The sequence below is a fragment of the Helobdella robusta genome, assembly GCF_000326865.2.
Source record: "Helobdella robusta unplaced genomic scaffold HELROscaffold_5, whole genome shotgun sequence".
NCBI lineage: Eukaryota > Metazoa > Annelida > Clitellata > Rhynchobdellida > Glossiphoniidae > Helobdella > Helobdella robusta.
Window position 1 is genome coordinate 676826 of NW_008705254.1, and position 19894 is coordinate 696719.

General features: G+C 33.3%; 2 protein-coding genes across 2 annotated transcripts; both read left to right on the plus strand.

Moving 5' to 3' along the window:
- Nucleotides 1-395: 395 nt before the first annotated feature.
- Nucleotides 396-1289, plus strand: HELRODRAFT_67981 (hypothetical protein; the record flags this gene model as incomplete). The annotated part of the gene is made up of 4 exons (XM_009026924.1): nt 396-485; nt 686-764; nt 969-1048; nt 1137-1289. The coding sequence occupies 4 exons, from the start codon at nt 396-398 to the stop codon at nt 1287-1289; spliced, it is 402 nt and encodes a 133-aa protein (XP_009025172.1).
- A 13747-nt stretch (nt 1290-15036) lies between these two features.
- HELRODRAFT_68442 (hypothetical protein) lies at nt 15037-18012 on the plus strand (the record flags this gene model as incomplete). The annotated part of the gene is made up of 6 exons (XM_009026983.1): nt 15037-15206; nt 15429-15572; nt 15878-15966; nt 16162-16324; nt 17433-17597; nt 17691-18012. Coding segments are annotated over 6 exons (1053 nt in total), but the record flags the coding sequence as incomplete, so codon positions are not given.
- Between the last annotated feature and the right edge of the window lie 1882 nt (nt 18013-19894).

The following is a 19894-nucleotide window of genomic DNA, read 5'->3' on the forward strand; positions in this document are numbered from 1 at the left end:
GATTTTCTAAATCCGATCCGGATTCTAAATCTAAATTATCCGGTTTCCGGTGCATTTGATTAGTTGAAAATTTGTCATTGATACTTTTAGATAACCAATTTTTATATTCCCACTTGATTACTTTGTTTCCTAATGTTCAATTTTTAATTATTTTGGTTTCTTTTTTAAATAACAATAACTTGATCAATTTGTACTTTAAACCCCCAGGGCTCAACCACCTCCAAAACCGTCAACTGGTCCAGGCGGACCGCCAGCGTATGTATCTTGTATAATTTAATATTTTTTTTATAAATTTTCAACTTTTAGATTATTTGTTTGCATTTCATCTTGCAATAATCTAGAATGTTATAAATGTTTTACTCAATCACCCATTCATTTTGTGTTAAATTTGGGGAATGCTTTTTTTGCTTAGGGGTCCAGGGGGTCCACCACAACCGGCCCAGCAAAGCAAGCGACTTCAACAGACTCAAGCTCAAGTGGATGAGGTATTTAAGTGTATTTTTATAAAATTTTCAGTATGTTTTTAGAGTGAATTTTATTTTGGATATACTTTTCATCACATTTTCTAAATAATTTGCCTTTTATATTTTCAAATGTATCCATATGATGTTTGTTTCTCAAATTTATTAAATTTTTCTACTTAAATCATAAAAATTATTCATCTTTCTTTCACTAACTTGATCAGGTAGTTGATATTATGAGAGTGAATGTTGACAAAGTCCTAGAGAGGGATCAGAAACTGGCTGAACTAGATGACAGAGCAGGTTATACTTATAATTATATTTTATGGATAATTATTATTTATTATAATTAAATTTTAAATGCATTTTTTTTATCAAATTTTACCCTGTTCATTACTTGAAAATCTTAAAAAAATATGTTCTGTAATGAGGTGTATATACATTCAAACACACACACACACACACACATAAAAACACACACACACATATACATACAAACACATACAGATGCACTGCAAGCAGGTGCCTCACAGTTTGAGGCCAGTGCTGGCAAGTTGAAGAGAAAATTCTGGTGGAAAAATATGAAGGTATGAAATTACAATTATAATAATAATAATTAATTATTTTATTTGGATTATAGAATTATAAATAAATTTAATTTAATTACTTTTTTAGATGATGCTTGTAATGGGGGCTGTCGTGGCTGTGGTTGTGGTCATATTTGGAGGTGGTCATTCTTTTTATTTATTTTTATGGTTATTCTTTTTACTATTTATTTATTTAGTTATTATTATTATTATTATTTATGTAATAGCTTTTTTCAGTTGATAATTCAACTTAAAATGAGTTCTTCTGTTCATTATTTCTTCAGAAAAAGTTGATTTTATTTATTTGACGTGTTTTTAGATATATATATATATATATTTATTTATTTTCCAGATTTATTTCATTTTGTTTTTATTTTATTTTTAATTTTGTTTTTAGTTTAAATTTTGAGTGTTTGGCTGGCTGGAAAGTTGCTTGCCAAGCTGCCAGACTGGAGATGATGAAATCATGCCCTGGGGTCCAGCATCATTAAACTCTTCACATATTACATAAGTATGTACACAAACACACACACACAGAGAGAGACACACACACAGACGCATGCAGACAAACAGACATACAAGCATACAGACAAACAAATGAACTTACATGCATGCATTGTTTTTTTTGTGTGTTTATTTGTTTTCTGTCTATTTTCATTTTGTAATGTTTAGTTTAAATTTTTTTTTTCGAAAGTTTAATTATGTCAGTTATTTGTCTTTAAAAGCTTTCTCTGATTTGTTCATCTGCATGTGAACCTAGAAATAATTCTTTTCTCTCAATTTTTAAATATATTTAAATTTTTTTTTTCAGCCTGGATCTACAACAAGTGATTAGTTGCTCTTTTTGTCGCAAACAATCTCAATGCTGTCACATTTATCGCCTCAACCAAACAAAAATAATTCACCATCTCTCATCCAATCACAGCCACACGTATTCATTCTTTGATTCAACCAGCCAATCACAACCATCTACACATTGTATAATCCCCAGCCAACTAACCAATCACAACCAACCAATCACAACCAACTAATCACAACCAACCAATCACAACCAACTAATCACAACCAACCAATCACAACCAACCAACTGACCACTCCAAATCAGGGTTGCACCAACTCCTGCAACAACTGCACCTGTAATAGTAAACTCTGGAGAAGCCGGGCAAGCGATAGGCCAACCGGGGATGGCTCAGCCCGCTGCTGAAGCTGGCCCCCCACAGGCACCTCAGGCTCCTGCTGGTAGTGAGAGAAGGAAAGGTAAGGGCAAGCAGCCCCAGCACAGCACCCTCATCCGTAAATAGATTGTAGTAGAAAATTAGACATGCACACTTTGAATTAATCGCAGATGCATCGGTTGCTTATATACCTACATAGTTTCATGAGTGTCAGATAAATAGCTGATTGTATGGTATATCTGATTAATTGGTTGGTTGATTTGTTGGTTGATTGATTGATTGATTGATTGATTGATTGATTGATTGATTGATTGATTGATTGATTGATTGATTGATTGATTGATTGATTGATTGATTGATTGATTGATTGATTGATTGATTGATTGATTGATTGATTGATTGATTGATTGATTGGTAGGTTGATTGGTAGGTTGATTGGTAGGTTGATTGGTAGGTTGATTGGTAGGTTGATTGGTAGGTTGATTGGTAGGTTGACTGATTGATTGATTGAACACACATTAACAGAATAATGTAGCGCATTACCTATTCCATAGTACCAATCTGATCATGTATACTACACAAAAATGTATGTGTATGTTTGTACACAAAACGCAATTGTAAAGGAAGCGTAATTTCTGTATTTTTGTACTATAAATCTTCTCTTAGTCTATGTATATGTGTGTATGTGTATTTATATTTGTGTGGGAGGTGTGTGTGTGTGTGTGTGCGTGTGTGTGGCAGATTGATTGTGTACTGGGTTATAAATAATGTATGATGATGAGGTTAATGTTTTAATGATAGTTTAATCAGTAAATTAATGTTGATATATATATATATATATATATATATATATATATATATATATATATATATATATATATAGTCTAAATATATTTATATATAAACTTATATGATAGTATATATTTGTATGTATATGCAGATATATATATGAATGTATGTATTTGACGTGTTATATGATTTTAGAAGAATCTTTCATTCATTCATTCATTCGTTCGTTCGTTCATTGGATTTTAACTCTGTCTAAACTTCTCGTGTTATTTGTTCTTTCAAAAAAAAAAGATAATGAATAACGCAACTAAGTCGTTTATATTACTTTATGATTATTATTATTATTGTTGTAATTATTATTGTATTTATTTATTATTATTATCCATTAAATTATCCATTATTTTAATCTTTTAACTATTATAATAATTGATCATTTTGTTTTTAATTTTAAGTCATTTATATTACTTTATGATTATTATTGTAATTATTATTATGATTATTATTATTATTGTAATTATTATTATGATTATTATTATTATTATTATTATGATTTTCCTTGAAGAGTCATGTTGTAGAAGTCGTTGATGTTGTCATATAGATATAGATTAGATTTTACGAATCTACTGTTTTTCTGTTTTCTTTTCAAATGTTTCTCGATGAGTGGATTAAAGAAAATTGGAGATACAAGTTCGCATTAACGCACACAACTGTGTGTGTGTTTGTGTGTGTATGTTTGTTTGTGTGTTTGTGTATGTAAAACCCTTCGTTGGTTAACTAGCTATTGATGGAGCTATAAACATTGTCAGGTTCTGCTATAGTCTCTATGCTGTTGGGTCACGCAAAGAAAAGGTTATTTAAAGCCCCATTAAGTATATATGTATGTGTTTGTTTGTGTGTATGTATGTGTGTGTGTGTGTGTGTACGTGTGTGTGAAAGTTTTGGCTTTTATCCACTCTATAAAGTTTCGAGGTTTTTTTTGTCCATCTTTTTGACTTTTATTTTCATTTTATTGTAATTTAATAATAATTATAATTTTATTATTATAAAGTATGAATAACTTGTTTTTATTACGCATAAACAATTATATATATATATATATATATTGTTTAAATGTTTATATGCGTCTGTATATATATATATATATATATATATATATATATATATATATAGAATTATGTGTATATAGAGAGAGGTATTATGCGCATGAGTGTATGTGTACGTGTTTGTGTTTGTGTTTGTGTGTGTGTGTGCGAGTACACTGTCTTTCCTTATTTGGTAATTTTTATTTGCCAGTAGTACAAAAAATAAGTGAAGGTGTTTTTCACGGTCGTTAATAAAAAATTTCAACTGAAAAATAATGGAATTTATTATTTAGTATTTATAATAATATTAGAAATATAAATATGTATATTAATATTATGAATGATTAAATTATAATACGCTTAATGTTGATTTGTTGCACGATATATTTTTATCTTTAGGTTGCTTTTATAGTTATTATGTAAGTTTATGTATGTGAATACGTATTTCTGTGTATGTGTGTTTGTTTGTATGTGTGTATGTTTGGATGAATGGATGGATAATTTTTTTTGTATGTAGGTATGTATGTATTAATTCATGTGTGTGTGTGTGTGTGTGTGTGTGTGTGTGTGTGTGTGAATGTGTGTATATATATATATATATATATATATATATGGGTATGTTATTTCATTCATCCTCATTTTTTTCTTTCAATCGATCCTATGCGTTAATGTTTGTTTGTCCATCTGTTATGGTCAGTTGATGTTCTTTTAATAAATGATGAAATAAAAAGAGTTTACGTTAATGTGTGCAGCCTTTGTATGTATGTATGTATGGTCGTGTATAATTGAAATGTATGTGTGAGTGTTTTGAAGTATGTATGTTTGTTTGTTTGTATGTTTGTTTGTTTGTTTATGTATTTATGTTTGTCTGTCTGTTTGTTTGTTCGCGTGTTTGTATGGTTGTGTGCGCCAGTGTGCATGTTTGTTTACTATATTGTAAGCGCTATAATTTATTAACGTAACAGTTGTCGACATTTTCCAATGTCTCTCTCTCTCTCTCTCCATCTCTCTTTTTCTCTCTTTCTTTCTCCTTTTTAATCTAGGGTTCAGGTGATTGTTTTTATTTGGTAGTCAGTTGGTCGGTCGGTTAGTCGGTACTCGATTAAAATTAATCTTCGATTTCGCGGGAATATCGGTTTTTGAGAAGTGGTTGCCTGTTTGTTTTTGTATGCTAACTTTGTTGAGTTTGTTTGTACACGTGTGCATGTGCTTATCTCTCGTGTCTGTGTGTGTGTTTGGGTGTCTGTGTGTGTGTGTCTGTGTGTGCGTGTGCAGTGGCGCAGGGTAGGTTTGTTAAATTCAGTTCGAAATGCTTAACACATGTCGCTTTCATCTGCATATTCAATCGATTTCTATCTTCCACCAATTAAGTTCACCTTTAAATTGTTAATGTGTTTTTTGTTTTCATCTTTCTATCTTCTCTCTAATTCTCTTTCTCTCTCTCTTTCTCTCTATCTCTCTCTCTTCTATCTATCTATTTCTATCCATTCTTTAATTTTTGTGTCTTTTTCTATTTCTTTCTCTCTATTTCTTTCTCTCTCTCTCTCTCTCTCTCTCTCTCTCTCTCTCTCTCTCTATTGATCGATTAAATATTTGTTTATTCAACTTTTTGTTACTTTCATTATTTCAATCCTACATGTGTATTTTTAACATATTTTCACATTCAATTAAGCTACTGTCTGTTCACATACTATGGAGTTATGAATTATTCAAATGTCGGCACGTGTTTGAAACGAAACTGAAGATCAATTTCATTATATTCTATCGCTATTATTATTCATTTATTACTGCTTAATCCTTTCATTTTTATTCATATTAATAATATTATTAATTTAATAATATAAATATGTTATTCATTTTGTGATAGCTTTTTATAATTGTCCTCCTGACGATTTCAACCCCACGATTGGCTCTTGGTACTTAGTTGGCTCTTTCTACTTAACTGCTAAGGGTAATTTGTTTGGTTGTTTCTCTTTCTTTCTCTCTCTCTCTCTCTCTCTCTCTCTCTCTTCTTTCTCTCCCTATTCTCTATATTCTATATCTTTCTTTTTCTATTCTCTCTCTTTCTTTCTCTCTCTCTTTATTTTGTTCTGCCACTATTTTTTATGGCCTAGACGTTATTTGATTGTTTGTGCTTCTTCATTGTTGTAGAGAGAGAGAGAGAGAGAGAGAGAGAGAGAAAGAGAGAGAGTGAAAAAAGAAAGAGATAGTAAAGAAAGAGAGAGAGAGAAAGACGCGTGCCCATTTGGTTTTGCTTACAAAGTTTCGCGCGATTGGTTGCGAATTTTTTCCACGTCTCATCTAATTGAGCCTCACTGTCCGTTCAAGCGTGTGTCTGTCACCAGTTCTTTGTTTTTAACTCTTTTTTTAAATTTTTGTTTCTATGCTTTTTCTCTCTCTCTCTCTCTCTCTCTCTCTCTCTCTCTCTCTATCCTTTTCTTTTCTCATTTACCTCTCTCTTTGTCTCTCATTATTTCTATCTCACGCGCGACTGACAACAGCTGAAGTGAGCAGAACTGAAACATCTGTTGTATGCATGTAAGTGGATTTGTTTGTTTGTTTGATTGTGTGTGCATGTAAGTGTGCGTGTGTGTGTACAAAAAAGATGGAAGGCAAGACAGCCAGACAAACAAATGCACGGAAAATAGACACTTTACTTATTAATTAATATATATACACACGTGTGTACACGCGTGCACACATGTATAAGATTAGAACAGGTGACTTATTGAAAAGCCTACCTGCGATTCAATCTGTGGTAAAAAAGTTATTTCATTAATAATGTGGGCAACCGAGTCCAGCAAGTTTGTTACTTTTGAGAAAAAAAAATTTCCTAAGACGTGCGTAAATTGTGTGGGCTTTAGTTTTAATTGCTTTTTAATTATAAATTCCCTTTCAAGTTTGTATTTCTCGGGTTATTGCAAGCTATGGAAAGTTAAATATGAAGTAAGTCAGTGATGCTCTTATATAAAGATGTCATATAGATGTTTGACAAAGTTATATATGAAGATAATCGATATATATATATATACATATATATAATATAAATATAATATACATATAATTTACATATCTACATATATACTGCACACACAGCACGCACACACACACACACACACAATATATATATATATATATATATACATATATATATATAAATACACATCCATATTTTAAGCTAACATTAGAATCATAAAAAAATAAAATTGGACATATATAAGAATAAATGAATGAATTAGTTAGTTAATTAATTAAGGAATCAATTAATAATAGATAATAAGATAGGCTTATTATTGCTATAATTATCGTTAGGCTTATTGATAATTTTATTTCATTATTCTCTTGTTATTGTTGTAAGTATATTGTTCGCTATTTTCCCGATATAAATGTTCGCTATAATTTATAATAACGGGAACATCTTTTATTTTTCATCTTTAATTTATAATAATAATAATAGTAAGATTAATAATAATAATAATAATATATCAAATTTAGAAGTTGATAAATCGCGTAAGAGATAGCCAAGACAGATGACTTTATTCTCATGGTAAAATTATCATCATTATTATTATCGTTATTCTTATTATTATTGTTATTATTATATTTTATTTATATTTTATATAAATTTATATAGCTATGTTATATTTTATTTATTAATGTTATTTATATTTTATTTATTTACACTCTAATATATAATTAATAATTTTCGGTGGATTCCATTTGGATTTTGTTTTTCGGTAAATTTTTATTTACCCATTATTAATGTTATTATTATTGTTACTGATGTTATTATTAATGTTATTTTTTATTTTTTTGCAATTATTAACTTTTTTTGTTGCTGATAGCGTACGGCAAATAAAATTCTGCCTCGGATTGGAATAAAATTTACCTATCTATAACTAAAACGAACCTTATTTTAATTTGTTCAATTCGAAGAGAGAATGTGATATTGTTCTTGATAATGATGTTACTAAATCAACCTAGGTGATGATAACGATAACGACGAGGATGATGATGGTGGTGGTGATGATGGCGATGATGTCTCGGGCACGGGCCCTCGGAGAAAATCACACCGACAACACCACAGTCGAATTTTCAAGTAATTATTGACCAAAAAACACTAAATAAACAATAATTTCGTCATCATTATCATCATCGGCAACATCATTATCATCATCGGCAACATCATTATCATCATCAGCAACATCATTATCACCATCATCATCAACTACAACAACAACAAACTTTCAAACTACCAATCAGAGAATCATTCCATCCAACTAGCATTTTCACTAACGGAATCCCAACTCGCTACAATCATCTCTATCATAATCATCATCAGCAGCAGCTGTAGTAGCAGCCACAGCAGCTACAGAAATCGCAACTCCAGCCGACTGCTACAGACATTGTTGGTGTAAGGTGCGCCAGGTTCTCTGCGTTAAGAACGATACATTCCTAGGCTTTCACGGACTCGCCATCATGAAGCCCGAACAGTTCGAAGAAATGTTATTATCAATATTGTTATTATTATTCAGAAACCTCATACCACTGCTTCGGTAGATTAACTTTTAGATTTTGATTTATTTTACTTTTACGTGAATCTGAAGCTTCCAAGTTTGGCTTACTCGGTATAACAGGAATAGGATTTTATCATTAACTTTAATTCTTCTTTTTATTATTATTATTAATTTTTTTTTATTTTATAAATTATTTACATTTATCTATTTACACTCTTATATATTATTAATAATTTTCGATTGATTTCTTCTTGATTTCATCTTTTTTTGGTTAATAAAAGATTATTCCCATTATTATTATTATTATTATTATTATTATTATTATTATTATTATTATTATTATTATTACTATTCCAATCAGAGTTATTGAGAATCAGCCAAGTTTCACCACAATCTGGGATGATGATTTGAGTCAGTTCGTCAACCTTAAATCATTGTTAGTACCCTCATGCTATGAATCGTACCGGTAGCATTACTAAAGAAAATGTGGTATCTGTGATAAGTTTTACTACTACAGATACTACATAGTAGCCGTAGTAGTAGTAATAATAGTAGTTTTAGTAGTAGTAGTAGTGGTAGCAGTAGTAGTGGTAGTAGTAGTGGTGGTAGTAGTAGTAGTGGTGGTGGTAGTAGTAGTAGTAGTAGTAGTAGTAGTAGTAGTAGTGGTAGTAGTAGTTAGTTATAAAGGTATTAGTAGTAGTAATAGTAGTAGCAGTAGTAGCTGTTCTAGCAGCAGTAGCAGTAGTAGTAGCGACAATAATATTCGTTAATAGTATTATTACAGTAAAAATAATATTTGAGATAATATTTACAATGTTAACTATTAAATATAATTAATAATGGTAAATAATAATAAATAATTATAAATAATAATAATGATAATAATAAAAGGACTATCAGGCAAACAGGCCTGAGTTGGATTTCAGAAAGCGCGCTGATCAATAACAGGGAGCTTAACTACATGTAAGCATGCTTTGAAGTTGCACCACCATTTTGTCATTACAATTATAATTAATTATGGTTATAATATAATTTGATTGACGGCAGCGATGATGGTGGTGGTGGTGATGATGGTGGTGGTGGTTGTGGTGATGATGATGGTGATGATAATGATGATGATGATGATGATGATGATGATGATGATGATGATGATGATGATGATGATGATGATACTGATAATGATGTTGTTTTAGAAGATGGTGATGATGAAGACGACAATGAGAGGCTGATAAATTTTGTAACATATTTAAATTGATTTTTATAGCTAGCAATTTATCATAATCTTCTTCTCGATATAATGACGATGATGATGATGACGACGACGAAGATGATTATCATCATCACCACCATCACAATCATCACCATCACAATCATCATTATCATTACCACTACCACCACCATCATCATCATCACCATCATCAGTAATCTGGAGTCTAACAAGTTGAAAACGGTTTCTTGGCGGACATTTCGCGATGTACCAACAAATAGTTACCTGTAAGAATGAATGAATGAATGAATGAACGAACGAATGAATAAACGAATGAATGAATGAATAAATGAATGAATTCATCCAATCGACCAATCAGAAATCTCCGCGGCAACCAGCTAACATGCAACTGCTCGGTCAACTTTATCATTGCCTATTCGCACATTAACGACGACTATCAGGATGGCTATGACGGTGGTGATGATGATGATAACAACAACAACAACAATAACAACAACAACAACAATAATAATAATAATAATATTGATAATGATATTGTTTTTAATGATGATAATAACATCACGAAATCTGCCATGAACAGCAGCAGAGATGACTATAAAGATGATATGAATATTATAAGCAGCGGGGTTCTGAATAGGGTTCACAACAAAGATCATGATGATGATGATGATGACGGTGGTGGTGATGATGATGGTGGTGATGATGAGGGTGGTGGTGGTGGTGGTGATGATGATGATGTACTCAGCGGTCTGATGTGTTTTGACCCTGTGCAGAAGATAAACATACCCCTCGATGAATTCAGCGGATTCGATTATTGCTGTTAGTATTTCTAATAATTATAATTATTATTATCATATAATAATTATAATTATTATTATAATTATTATTATTATATTATTATTATATTATTATTATTACCATTATAGTCATAATTATCAGTTTCAATTCGAGTTAAAGTTTAATAGTTAGAACTACAGTCGCTGAGATCCTTTGTTATGATTCATGCCCTAGTCATCATCATCATCATCATCAGCATTATCATCAGCATCATCATCATCATCACCATCATCATTATCAACATTAGTTAGCAGCTTCGTCATCAACAACTCAATCACCATCATCATCATTATCGTTATCATAATCATCACCACCATCATCATCGTCTTTGTCGTCATTATCATCATCATAATCATCATCATCATTATTATCATCATCATCATAATCCATAGATCTTCCGACTGCTGAAATATTTCCCGCCACAAACCTGACAAACACATCAGCAATTGAAGCCCACCACCCCCACCCCCACCCCCACCCCCAACACCCCCAACAACAACAAACGACCTTGACCGTTAACAGTGGCGCGAAAATCAGTTTAATATGCAGCGGTCAACCGTCAGCTGATCGTGACGTCATCGCTTATTGGATACTTCCGGAAGACGTCGACCAATCAGAGCTCAGCCTGATTTCTATAAATAGGTTCTATGACAGTATTAACAGCAGCAACAGAAACAGTTGTTGCTATTGTCATCATTATCATCATCACCATCGTCACCATCATCGTCATCACCACCATCATCATCATCATCATCATCGTCTTCATCATCATCATCATCCTATTGATTTCATTGATATCATAATAATTTCCCTTCACTTCAAGAGCATAAATTTACATCCACCATCATCATCATTATCATCATCAACAACAACATCATGATCATCATCATCGTCATCATTTTCATCATCATCATCATCACAATCACCAGATCGACGGTTGAGATGACGATCGAACGAGTGAACGCTCTTTCAAGTGGCCAGTACGAATGTAGGTCAGAGAATGAAGTAGGTCAAGGTGAACTGACCTGGAATGTCATAGTTCAAGGTCAGTTTGCGGCTAAATAAACAACGGTGAAAGCAGCTGTTGCAGCAGCAAAAGTAGTAGTGGCTTTGGCCACCGTAGTAATAATTGATTGAATGATTTAAAACAAAAAGAATTGAACTTACGGGTGAATGAATGAATGAACGAACGAACGAACGAACGAATGAATGAATAAATGAATAAATGAATAAATGAATAAATGAATAAATGAATAAATGAATAAATGAATAAATGAATAAATGAATAAATGAATAAATGAATAAATGAATAAATGAATAAATGAATAAATGAATAAATGAATAAATGAATAAATGAATAAATGAATAAATGAATAAATGAATAAATGAATAAATGAATAAACGAATAAATGAATAAATGAATGAATGAATGAATGAATGAATGAATGAATGAATGAATGAATGAATTAATTAATTAATGAATGAATGATTGAATGATTGAATTAATTAATTAATTAAATGAATATATGATCGCGCAAACAAACGATCCATCAATGATAGATGGCTTAACAGGAAAAAAGCGGATGAAAGATTATTATAAATATAAATAAACATTTGTTTATTTATTTGTTTAAAAATTATTTTATTGATTTATTAAATTCACTTAATTTTTTTTTAAGTAGAGTTTATTTTCGGATTTTCGGCTTTTTTCTGTTGCAATAGCATATAATAGATATAGTAGATATATATATACACATATTTCAGCGATTTTTCATCATCTTCATCTTCGTCATCGTCGTCGTCATCATCTTCATCATCACAACCTTCTTCATAATCGTCATCATCATCACATATATATATATAAATATATATATATATATATATATATATATATATATATATATATATATATATATATATGAATGTTGGTTAATGACCATAATTTTTACAATATTCCATAAATTCTACCGAATAATTGGCATTGATATGTTTGTAGTTCGTTTTTCCTCACTACAATGTCATCATCATCATCACAACCAGCTTCATGATCGTCATCATCATCAAAACCATCATTGTCATCATCATCATCACGACCGCCTTCATCATTGTTATCAGGAGTTCCGGTGGTGAGAAAGCTGACGGCGGTCAACCACCACCCGCAGTGGTTCCTGAAGTATGTGGTGTTCGGACATCCAGAGGTCAGCATTCGCTGGACTAGGAATGGACTTAATCTCACTCTTGATAATGATGGTGAGTGAATGAATGAATGAATGGATGGATGGATGAATGGTTGAATAAATGGGTGGATGAATGAATGAATGAATGAATGAATGAATGAATGAATGAATGAATGAAGGATTGAATGAATGAATGGAATGAATGAATGAATAAACAAATGAGTAGATCTGTGCGTAAATGTGTGGATGAATGAGCGAGCGAGTGAATGAATGAATTATTATACTTAGTATGGATAAATAACGTATGAAATGTTGAAGAAATAATAAATTTTGACAGAATGACTGACAGAAGGATTAAATTTATAACAAAAACATTTGACAGATAGAATGATTGAGTGAGTGCGCGAATGAATGATTGATTGAATGAATGAATGAATGAATAAATGAACGAATGAACCAACAAACGAATGAATGAGTGTGTTATAATAATATTAATTAACCGACTGAAGAACATTGCTCGTGTTGATCAATAACAAATGCTTCTAATCGCTAAACAATCATCTGCAAGTTTATTATCATCATCGTCGTCATCATCATCACCATAATCATCCTCACCACAATCATCATCACCATAGTCATCATCACCATAATCATCATCACCATAGTCATCATCACCACAATCAACATCACCATAATCATCATTGTCATCATCATCACCATCCATCATCATCGTTATCATTATCATGGTCGTCGTCATTATCGTCGCACAGATATAATCCACAAAACTTACCCGTCTGAAGTGACGTCATCCTACAAGTTGACCGGAAGTCTCCACATAAAAATGCCGTCACACCTCTACAATGGCAACTACACTTTGACGGCCTGCAACCTGATTGGCTGCGATTCTAAGCAGGTCTACGTTGACGTCATCAACAACCCGTGTTAGTATTATTGCTGTTATTATCATTATTATTGTTATTATTATTATTATTGTTATTATTGTTATTATTATTAGGCTATAAATATATTTCACAAATTAAGCGAATCTTTCGTTAAAATTGTTTGACGATCGATTCCATTATTGATTGACTTCTTCCTTCCTCCTTCATATGATTTGTGATGACAAAATTATACCTTCAATGATAATAATTATAATTATGACGATAATAATATCATTAATTATAATCATAATTTTTTAGTTGATAGTGATAAAGATTGGCTGAGTGAACTCGACATAAACGAGGGTTTAGAGGCTCACTCGTTGACGGACAGTGGAGTTAGTAAAAGTCATCATCGTCATCCCATCATCATCATCATCACTTCATCATCATCACTATTATCATCATCACTATCCTCATCATCATCATAGTGATCATCATTATCATCATCACAAGAAGTTTCGAGGTACTTCCGGCATCACGAAGTTCCTCATCTGTTTGGTCACCATCCTCTCTATCACTCTCCTCATCACCATCCTACTCATCTTTTTTGTCAAAAAGAGGCAGCACAAGCCACTAAAGAAGCAGCAGCACCACAGCTACCACATCAGCAACAGCAGCTGCAACAACAACAACAACTACCCACCACCATCATCAACTCTCTCCTCCCAAGAACTCTCCTACAATGGTTCTCACAACAGTCAAGAGACCATAACAAGAAAGCACAAGGGCAAAATCTACAAACTTCCAACTGGTGGCCATAAAAAGTCAATCAAACTTTGCCACTTATCTCCACCGTCAAATTTGCAGGCGAGCGGTGCTAACGAGAAAAGCAAGCGCTGCATGAATCGTGTTAGTCGCAGCCCATTGGCCGGTTTGTGCATCAGCAGTCGTGATAGGCCGGTCGCTAGGGAGACAATCCCACTAAGTACTGAACATGTGGTTGAGAATCCGAACTATGCCAAAGATGATGACAGTACTGCTAGTGGTGGTAGAGGGTCTGGTAGTTTAGGGGGTAGAGGGTCTGGTAGTTTAGGGGGTAGAGGGTCTGGAAGTTTAGGTGGTAGCGTCAAAGTGGCTCAGATAGGGCTGACCGGTTGGTTGTTTTGCTTTTTGCGGTTTTTCTGAAATTTTTGTAATTTTTTTCAGTTAGCGTAGCTGTGTTCAAATTGTTTCTTTGCACACATCTTCATCTTTGTCCTCATCTACATCATCATCGTCGTCGTCATCATCATCATTATAAAAACAGCCGTCCCAAAGATAGCGCGCGAAAATATAGGGTGCCTGCAAGAACTTGGCGAGGGGGCGTTCGGACTAGTGTACCTAGGCTCCCTACGATCCACTGACGACGGGGCCAATTTGAGGGTTGCCATAAAAACCATAAAGGGAGGTCGCAGTTCGGATGCTGATGATAAGTGAGTTCGTCGATCAGTCGGTGGTTGGTTGGTCGTCAAAACATTTAACCACAAAACACTCTACTCTACAAGACAAACATTTCAAAGAAACACTGCAAACACTACAACACACCACAAAATTACCACAAAAACACTTCACACACACACACGCTAGAACACACCAAAAACAGCACCACAACACACCAAAAACAGCACCACAACACACCAAAAACATTTCCAAAGGCGGGACTTTGAAAGGGAGGCCCTCATGCTGTCTGGCCTGAAACACGACAACATCGTAACATTCCATGGAGTATGCATGGATGGCGAGCCTAGCATGATCGTGTTGGAGTACATGGATCTCGGAGATCTGAACAACTTTTTAAGGTGATGGTGGTGAAGTTGCTAATGATGGTGATGGTGAAGATGAAGGTGATGAAGATGCTGACGATGGAGAAGATAATGATTATGGTGGTGAGGATTAAGTTGATGAAGATGATGATGGTTATTGAGTTGTTGATGATTGAACTGTGCTGTCGTTGGTAATGATGATGATGATGACGGTGATGAATGACAACAGTCTTCTTCATTCAACACGAAGCATAAACAATCAAAAAGTAAATGGCTTACAAACTTTCATTGCAAGACTAATTGTACTAAGGCACCACTCGAACAAACACACTTCCTCATAGAACGAACGGCCCAGATGCCGAAATCATCTACCCAAAATTACCCCTTAGCACCAACACCACCAACAACATCGCCAACATCACCCAAGACAGTTTTTTGAACAGCCATCAGCTGCAGCAGGGAAAAATGTTAACAACAAATATCCAACACTCGGAGTTTTATTTCGCAAATAAGGACAGCACCAACAACTCCCCTCATGTTATCCATCCCCCCTTTCTTACCCCCCTAATTCTTCGGCCACCCAACCATTCTCGCCTTCTTAATCAGCTGGATTTGTTGAACATAGCGACGCAAATTTCAAGAGGTGTGGCCTATTTGGCCTCACAACATTTCGTCCATAGAGACCTGGCAACCAGGAATTGTTTGGTTGGCAGCGGTCTGGTCGTTAAGATTGGAGATTTCGGCATGTCTCGAGATGTCTATGCAACTGATTATTATAAGGTTGGTTGGTCGGTTGGTCGGTCGGTTGTTTGGTTGTTTGGTTGGTTGGTTGGTTGGCTGGTTTTTTGTATTTTTGTTTTTTTGGTTGTTTGGTTGGCTGGTTGGTTGGTTGGTTGGTTGGTTTTTTGGTTTTTTGGTTGTTTGGTTGGCTGCTATACTTTGTAACTCAATACAATATACAAATGATTGATTAAATTTAAAAGTTAATCCAAAAAATACAAACTTTCTAACAAACAAATTGATGAAGGATTGAAAGAAGGAACGAATGAATGAATGAATGAATAAATAAATAATTATAAACGACCGAATGTACGGTAATTGAAACATAATCGTATAGATAATGAGACAGGCAAATATAAGCAGCCGACCAATCAAACAACTTGCATCTGTCTGCTTATCATTTTTGCCACTACTTTCTCTCTCTCTCTCTCTCTCTCTTTCTCTTTCGTTTTGGTTTATCTTTCGTTTTATCTCTCTCTCTCTCTCTCTCTCTCTCTCTTTCTCTCTTTATTTTTCTCCTCAACATGTTTCTCTTTCGTTCTCTTTCGTTTCGGCTTTTGTTTTATCTTTTTATCTTTTGATTTATATTTCTACTTACTTCTCTTTCTCTCTATCTCTCTTTCTTTCTTTCTTTCTCTCTTTCTCTCTCTTTCTCTCTCTCTCTCTCTTCCTCTCTTTTTCTCTCTCTTATCAATATTTCTTAATTTCTTTTTTCAATTTTATTTTTTACTCCCCGGACAGATGGTACGGCGAAAAACATAAGTAAGCTGCAACTCTCATTCTCCCACTACGTCCTCATCCAACCCAATGAGCGATCAATGATTAGCCAGTCTAAAATATTTGCAATTAATAATAAAATTATGAAAAATTGTGACCGTGAAAAATTAGATGAAGTTGAAAAAAAAGATTGCTAATGTAGGGCGAATTAGGGCTAACAACTCAGAAGCAGCAGAAGCAACGACACAGGCAAACTCACACCACACACACACGCCACACATACCAAATAGCACACACACGCCACACAAATACACGCCACACACACACGCCACACATACTACATAACACTCACACACACACACACACACACATTCGCCACACACATTTTTAGGTGGGTAGTCAATTTCTGATGCCTGTCCGATGGATGCCCCCAGAAAGCATTCTGTACAGGACCTTCTCAGTGGAATCAGACGTCTGGAGTTTCGGTGTGGTCCTCTGGGAGGTTTATTCCTTCGGCCGCCAGCCGTGGTATGAATTTTCAAACATCGAGGTCTGTTTCTGTCTGTCTGCTGTCTGGTGTCATTTCGTTTCGTTTCGTGTACACACACACACACACACACACACACACACATACACACACACACAGGTAATACATAGAGTACAGCAGGGCCGTGTGATGAACAGACCAGCAAATTGCTCCGATGAAATCTATAGGCTGATGCTCGCCTGCTGGCGGAAGAATCCGCGAGATAGAATCTCCATCGGAAAAGTGAATTCTATTCTAGAGGCTAGCTACCGAGAATTGAAGCAGCAACAACCACATCAGCCACAACAGTCACAACAGCCACAACAGCCACATCAGCCACAACAGCCACATCAGCCACAACAGCCACAAGAAGAACAATTATTACAACCACAGCAACAACGTCAACAACAACAAATATTACCACTGCCCGCTTATTTAGAAATATTCGAATGATTTGATTGGCTGGTTGTCGGTGGGTTTATTAGTTAGAATAGAGTTCGGTTCGGCTGTTTTGATTGGCTCCCGCCGAATGGTTTTTAGTTTTGATTGGTTGAAATGTCAACGTAAAACCGTTCTTATTGGTCACGTAAATTGTATAAACAAACCCAAATAACTTTCTCAAATATTTTCTTTCATCATTTTGAACAACACCACTAATCAAAGTGCCTTATTAACTATTTAATTGACCTTTTTTGGTATATCATAATTATTGCTATTCATTATATGTATATATTATATATATATATATATATATATATATATATATATATATATATATATATATATATATATATATATATATAAGTGTGTGTGTGTATTCGATAATTCTGTTGTAAATATTTGTTTTCAGATGGCATCCGAAAGTTATGATTTGATAAGACAGTTCATTATAACAAAAAGTGAATGAATGGATAGATGAAGGAATGAATAAATGAATGAATGAATGAATGAATGAATGAATGAATGAATGAATGAATGAATGAATGAATGAATGAATGAATGAATGAATGAATGAATGAATGAATGAATGAATGAATGAATGAATGAATGAATGAATGAATGAATGAATGAATGAATGAATGAATGAATGAATGAATGAATGAATGAATGAATGAATGAATGAATGAATGAATGAATGAATGAATGAATGAATGAATGAATGAATGAATGAATGAATGAATGAATGAATGAATGAGCAAATGAAGTGAGAAAAAGAGGGAGAGAGAGAGTGAGAGAGAAATAGATATATATATATATATCTACACATAGATCGAGAGAGACACCGGAAAATAAATAGATATATATCTACACATAGAGATAGAGGGAGATAGATAGATAGAGAGAAAGAGAGAGAGAGGAGAGAGAGAGAGAACGTTTAGCTGCCGAACCCTGGAATACATGTGTATCTTTTTTTCACCGATCGATAAAATACTTAATCATAATTATTATTCAGTGAAAAGTTTCGGTAATAATAATAATAATAATTTCATCTATTTTTTTATAATTATTATTATTATTCCTCCTATTTATCTTGGGCATTAACACGCAAAGCACGCAAATAATCATAATAATAATAATAAAAACAATAATAATAATCATATCATATGGTAATATTTGCCTTTGAAAAACTTTTTGTATATATATATATTAATGACACATACACACAAACACACAGACGCACAAACACACACACACACACCCACAAAGAGACACACAGACACACATACAACTTATGGTATTTTTGTATTTAAGTGAATCGTTGTTAATACTGAAAGTCACATACGATATATATATATAAGCATAATCATCTCTTTCATAATTGTTATTATTATTGTTATTATTATATTTGTTATTATAATTATTATTGTTGTTGTTGTTATTATTGTTATTATTATTATTATTATTATTATTATTATTATTATCATTATTATTATTATTATTATTACTATGCAAGCAGATGTGGAAAGGCGCCATGTTGGGTATGTAAGGTCAAGTACAAGCAATTATGTAATGCAGTATTGTTACTACTGCTACTACTACTACTACTACTACTACTACTACTACTACTACTACTACCACTACTACTACTACTACTGCCACTACTAATACTACTGCTGCCACTGCTACACCTCACAAACACACACACACACACACACACAGAGACACGTAAACACACATACACGTAAACCAACTCACACACGCACACACACAGAAAAACACAACATACACGTACACAAACACACTCGTTTATCACATTATCATGTTTGCTTCTATTTTCGCAAGCGCTTACATGTGCTTATTGTCTGCCTGATTATCCTTCAATTTCAATTTCTCA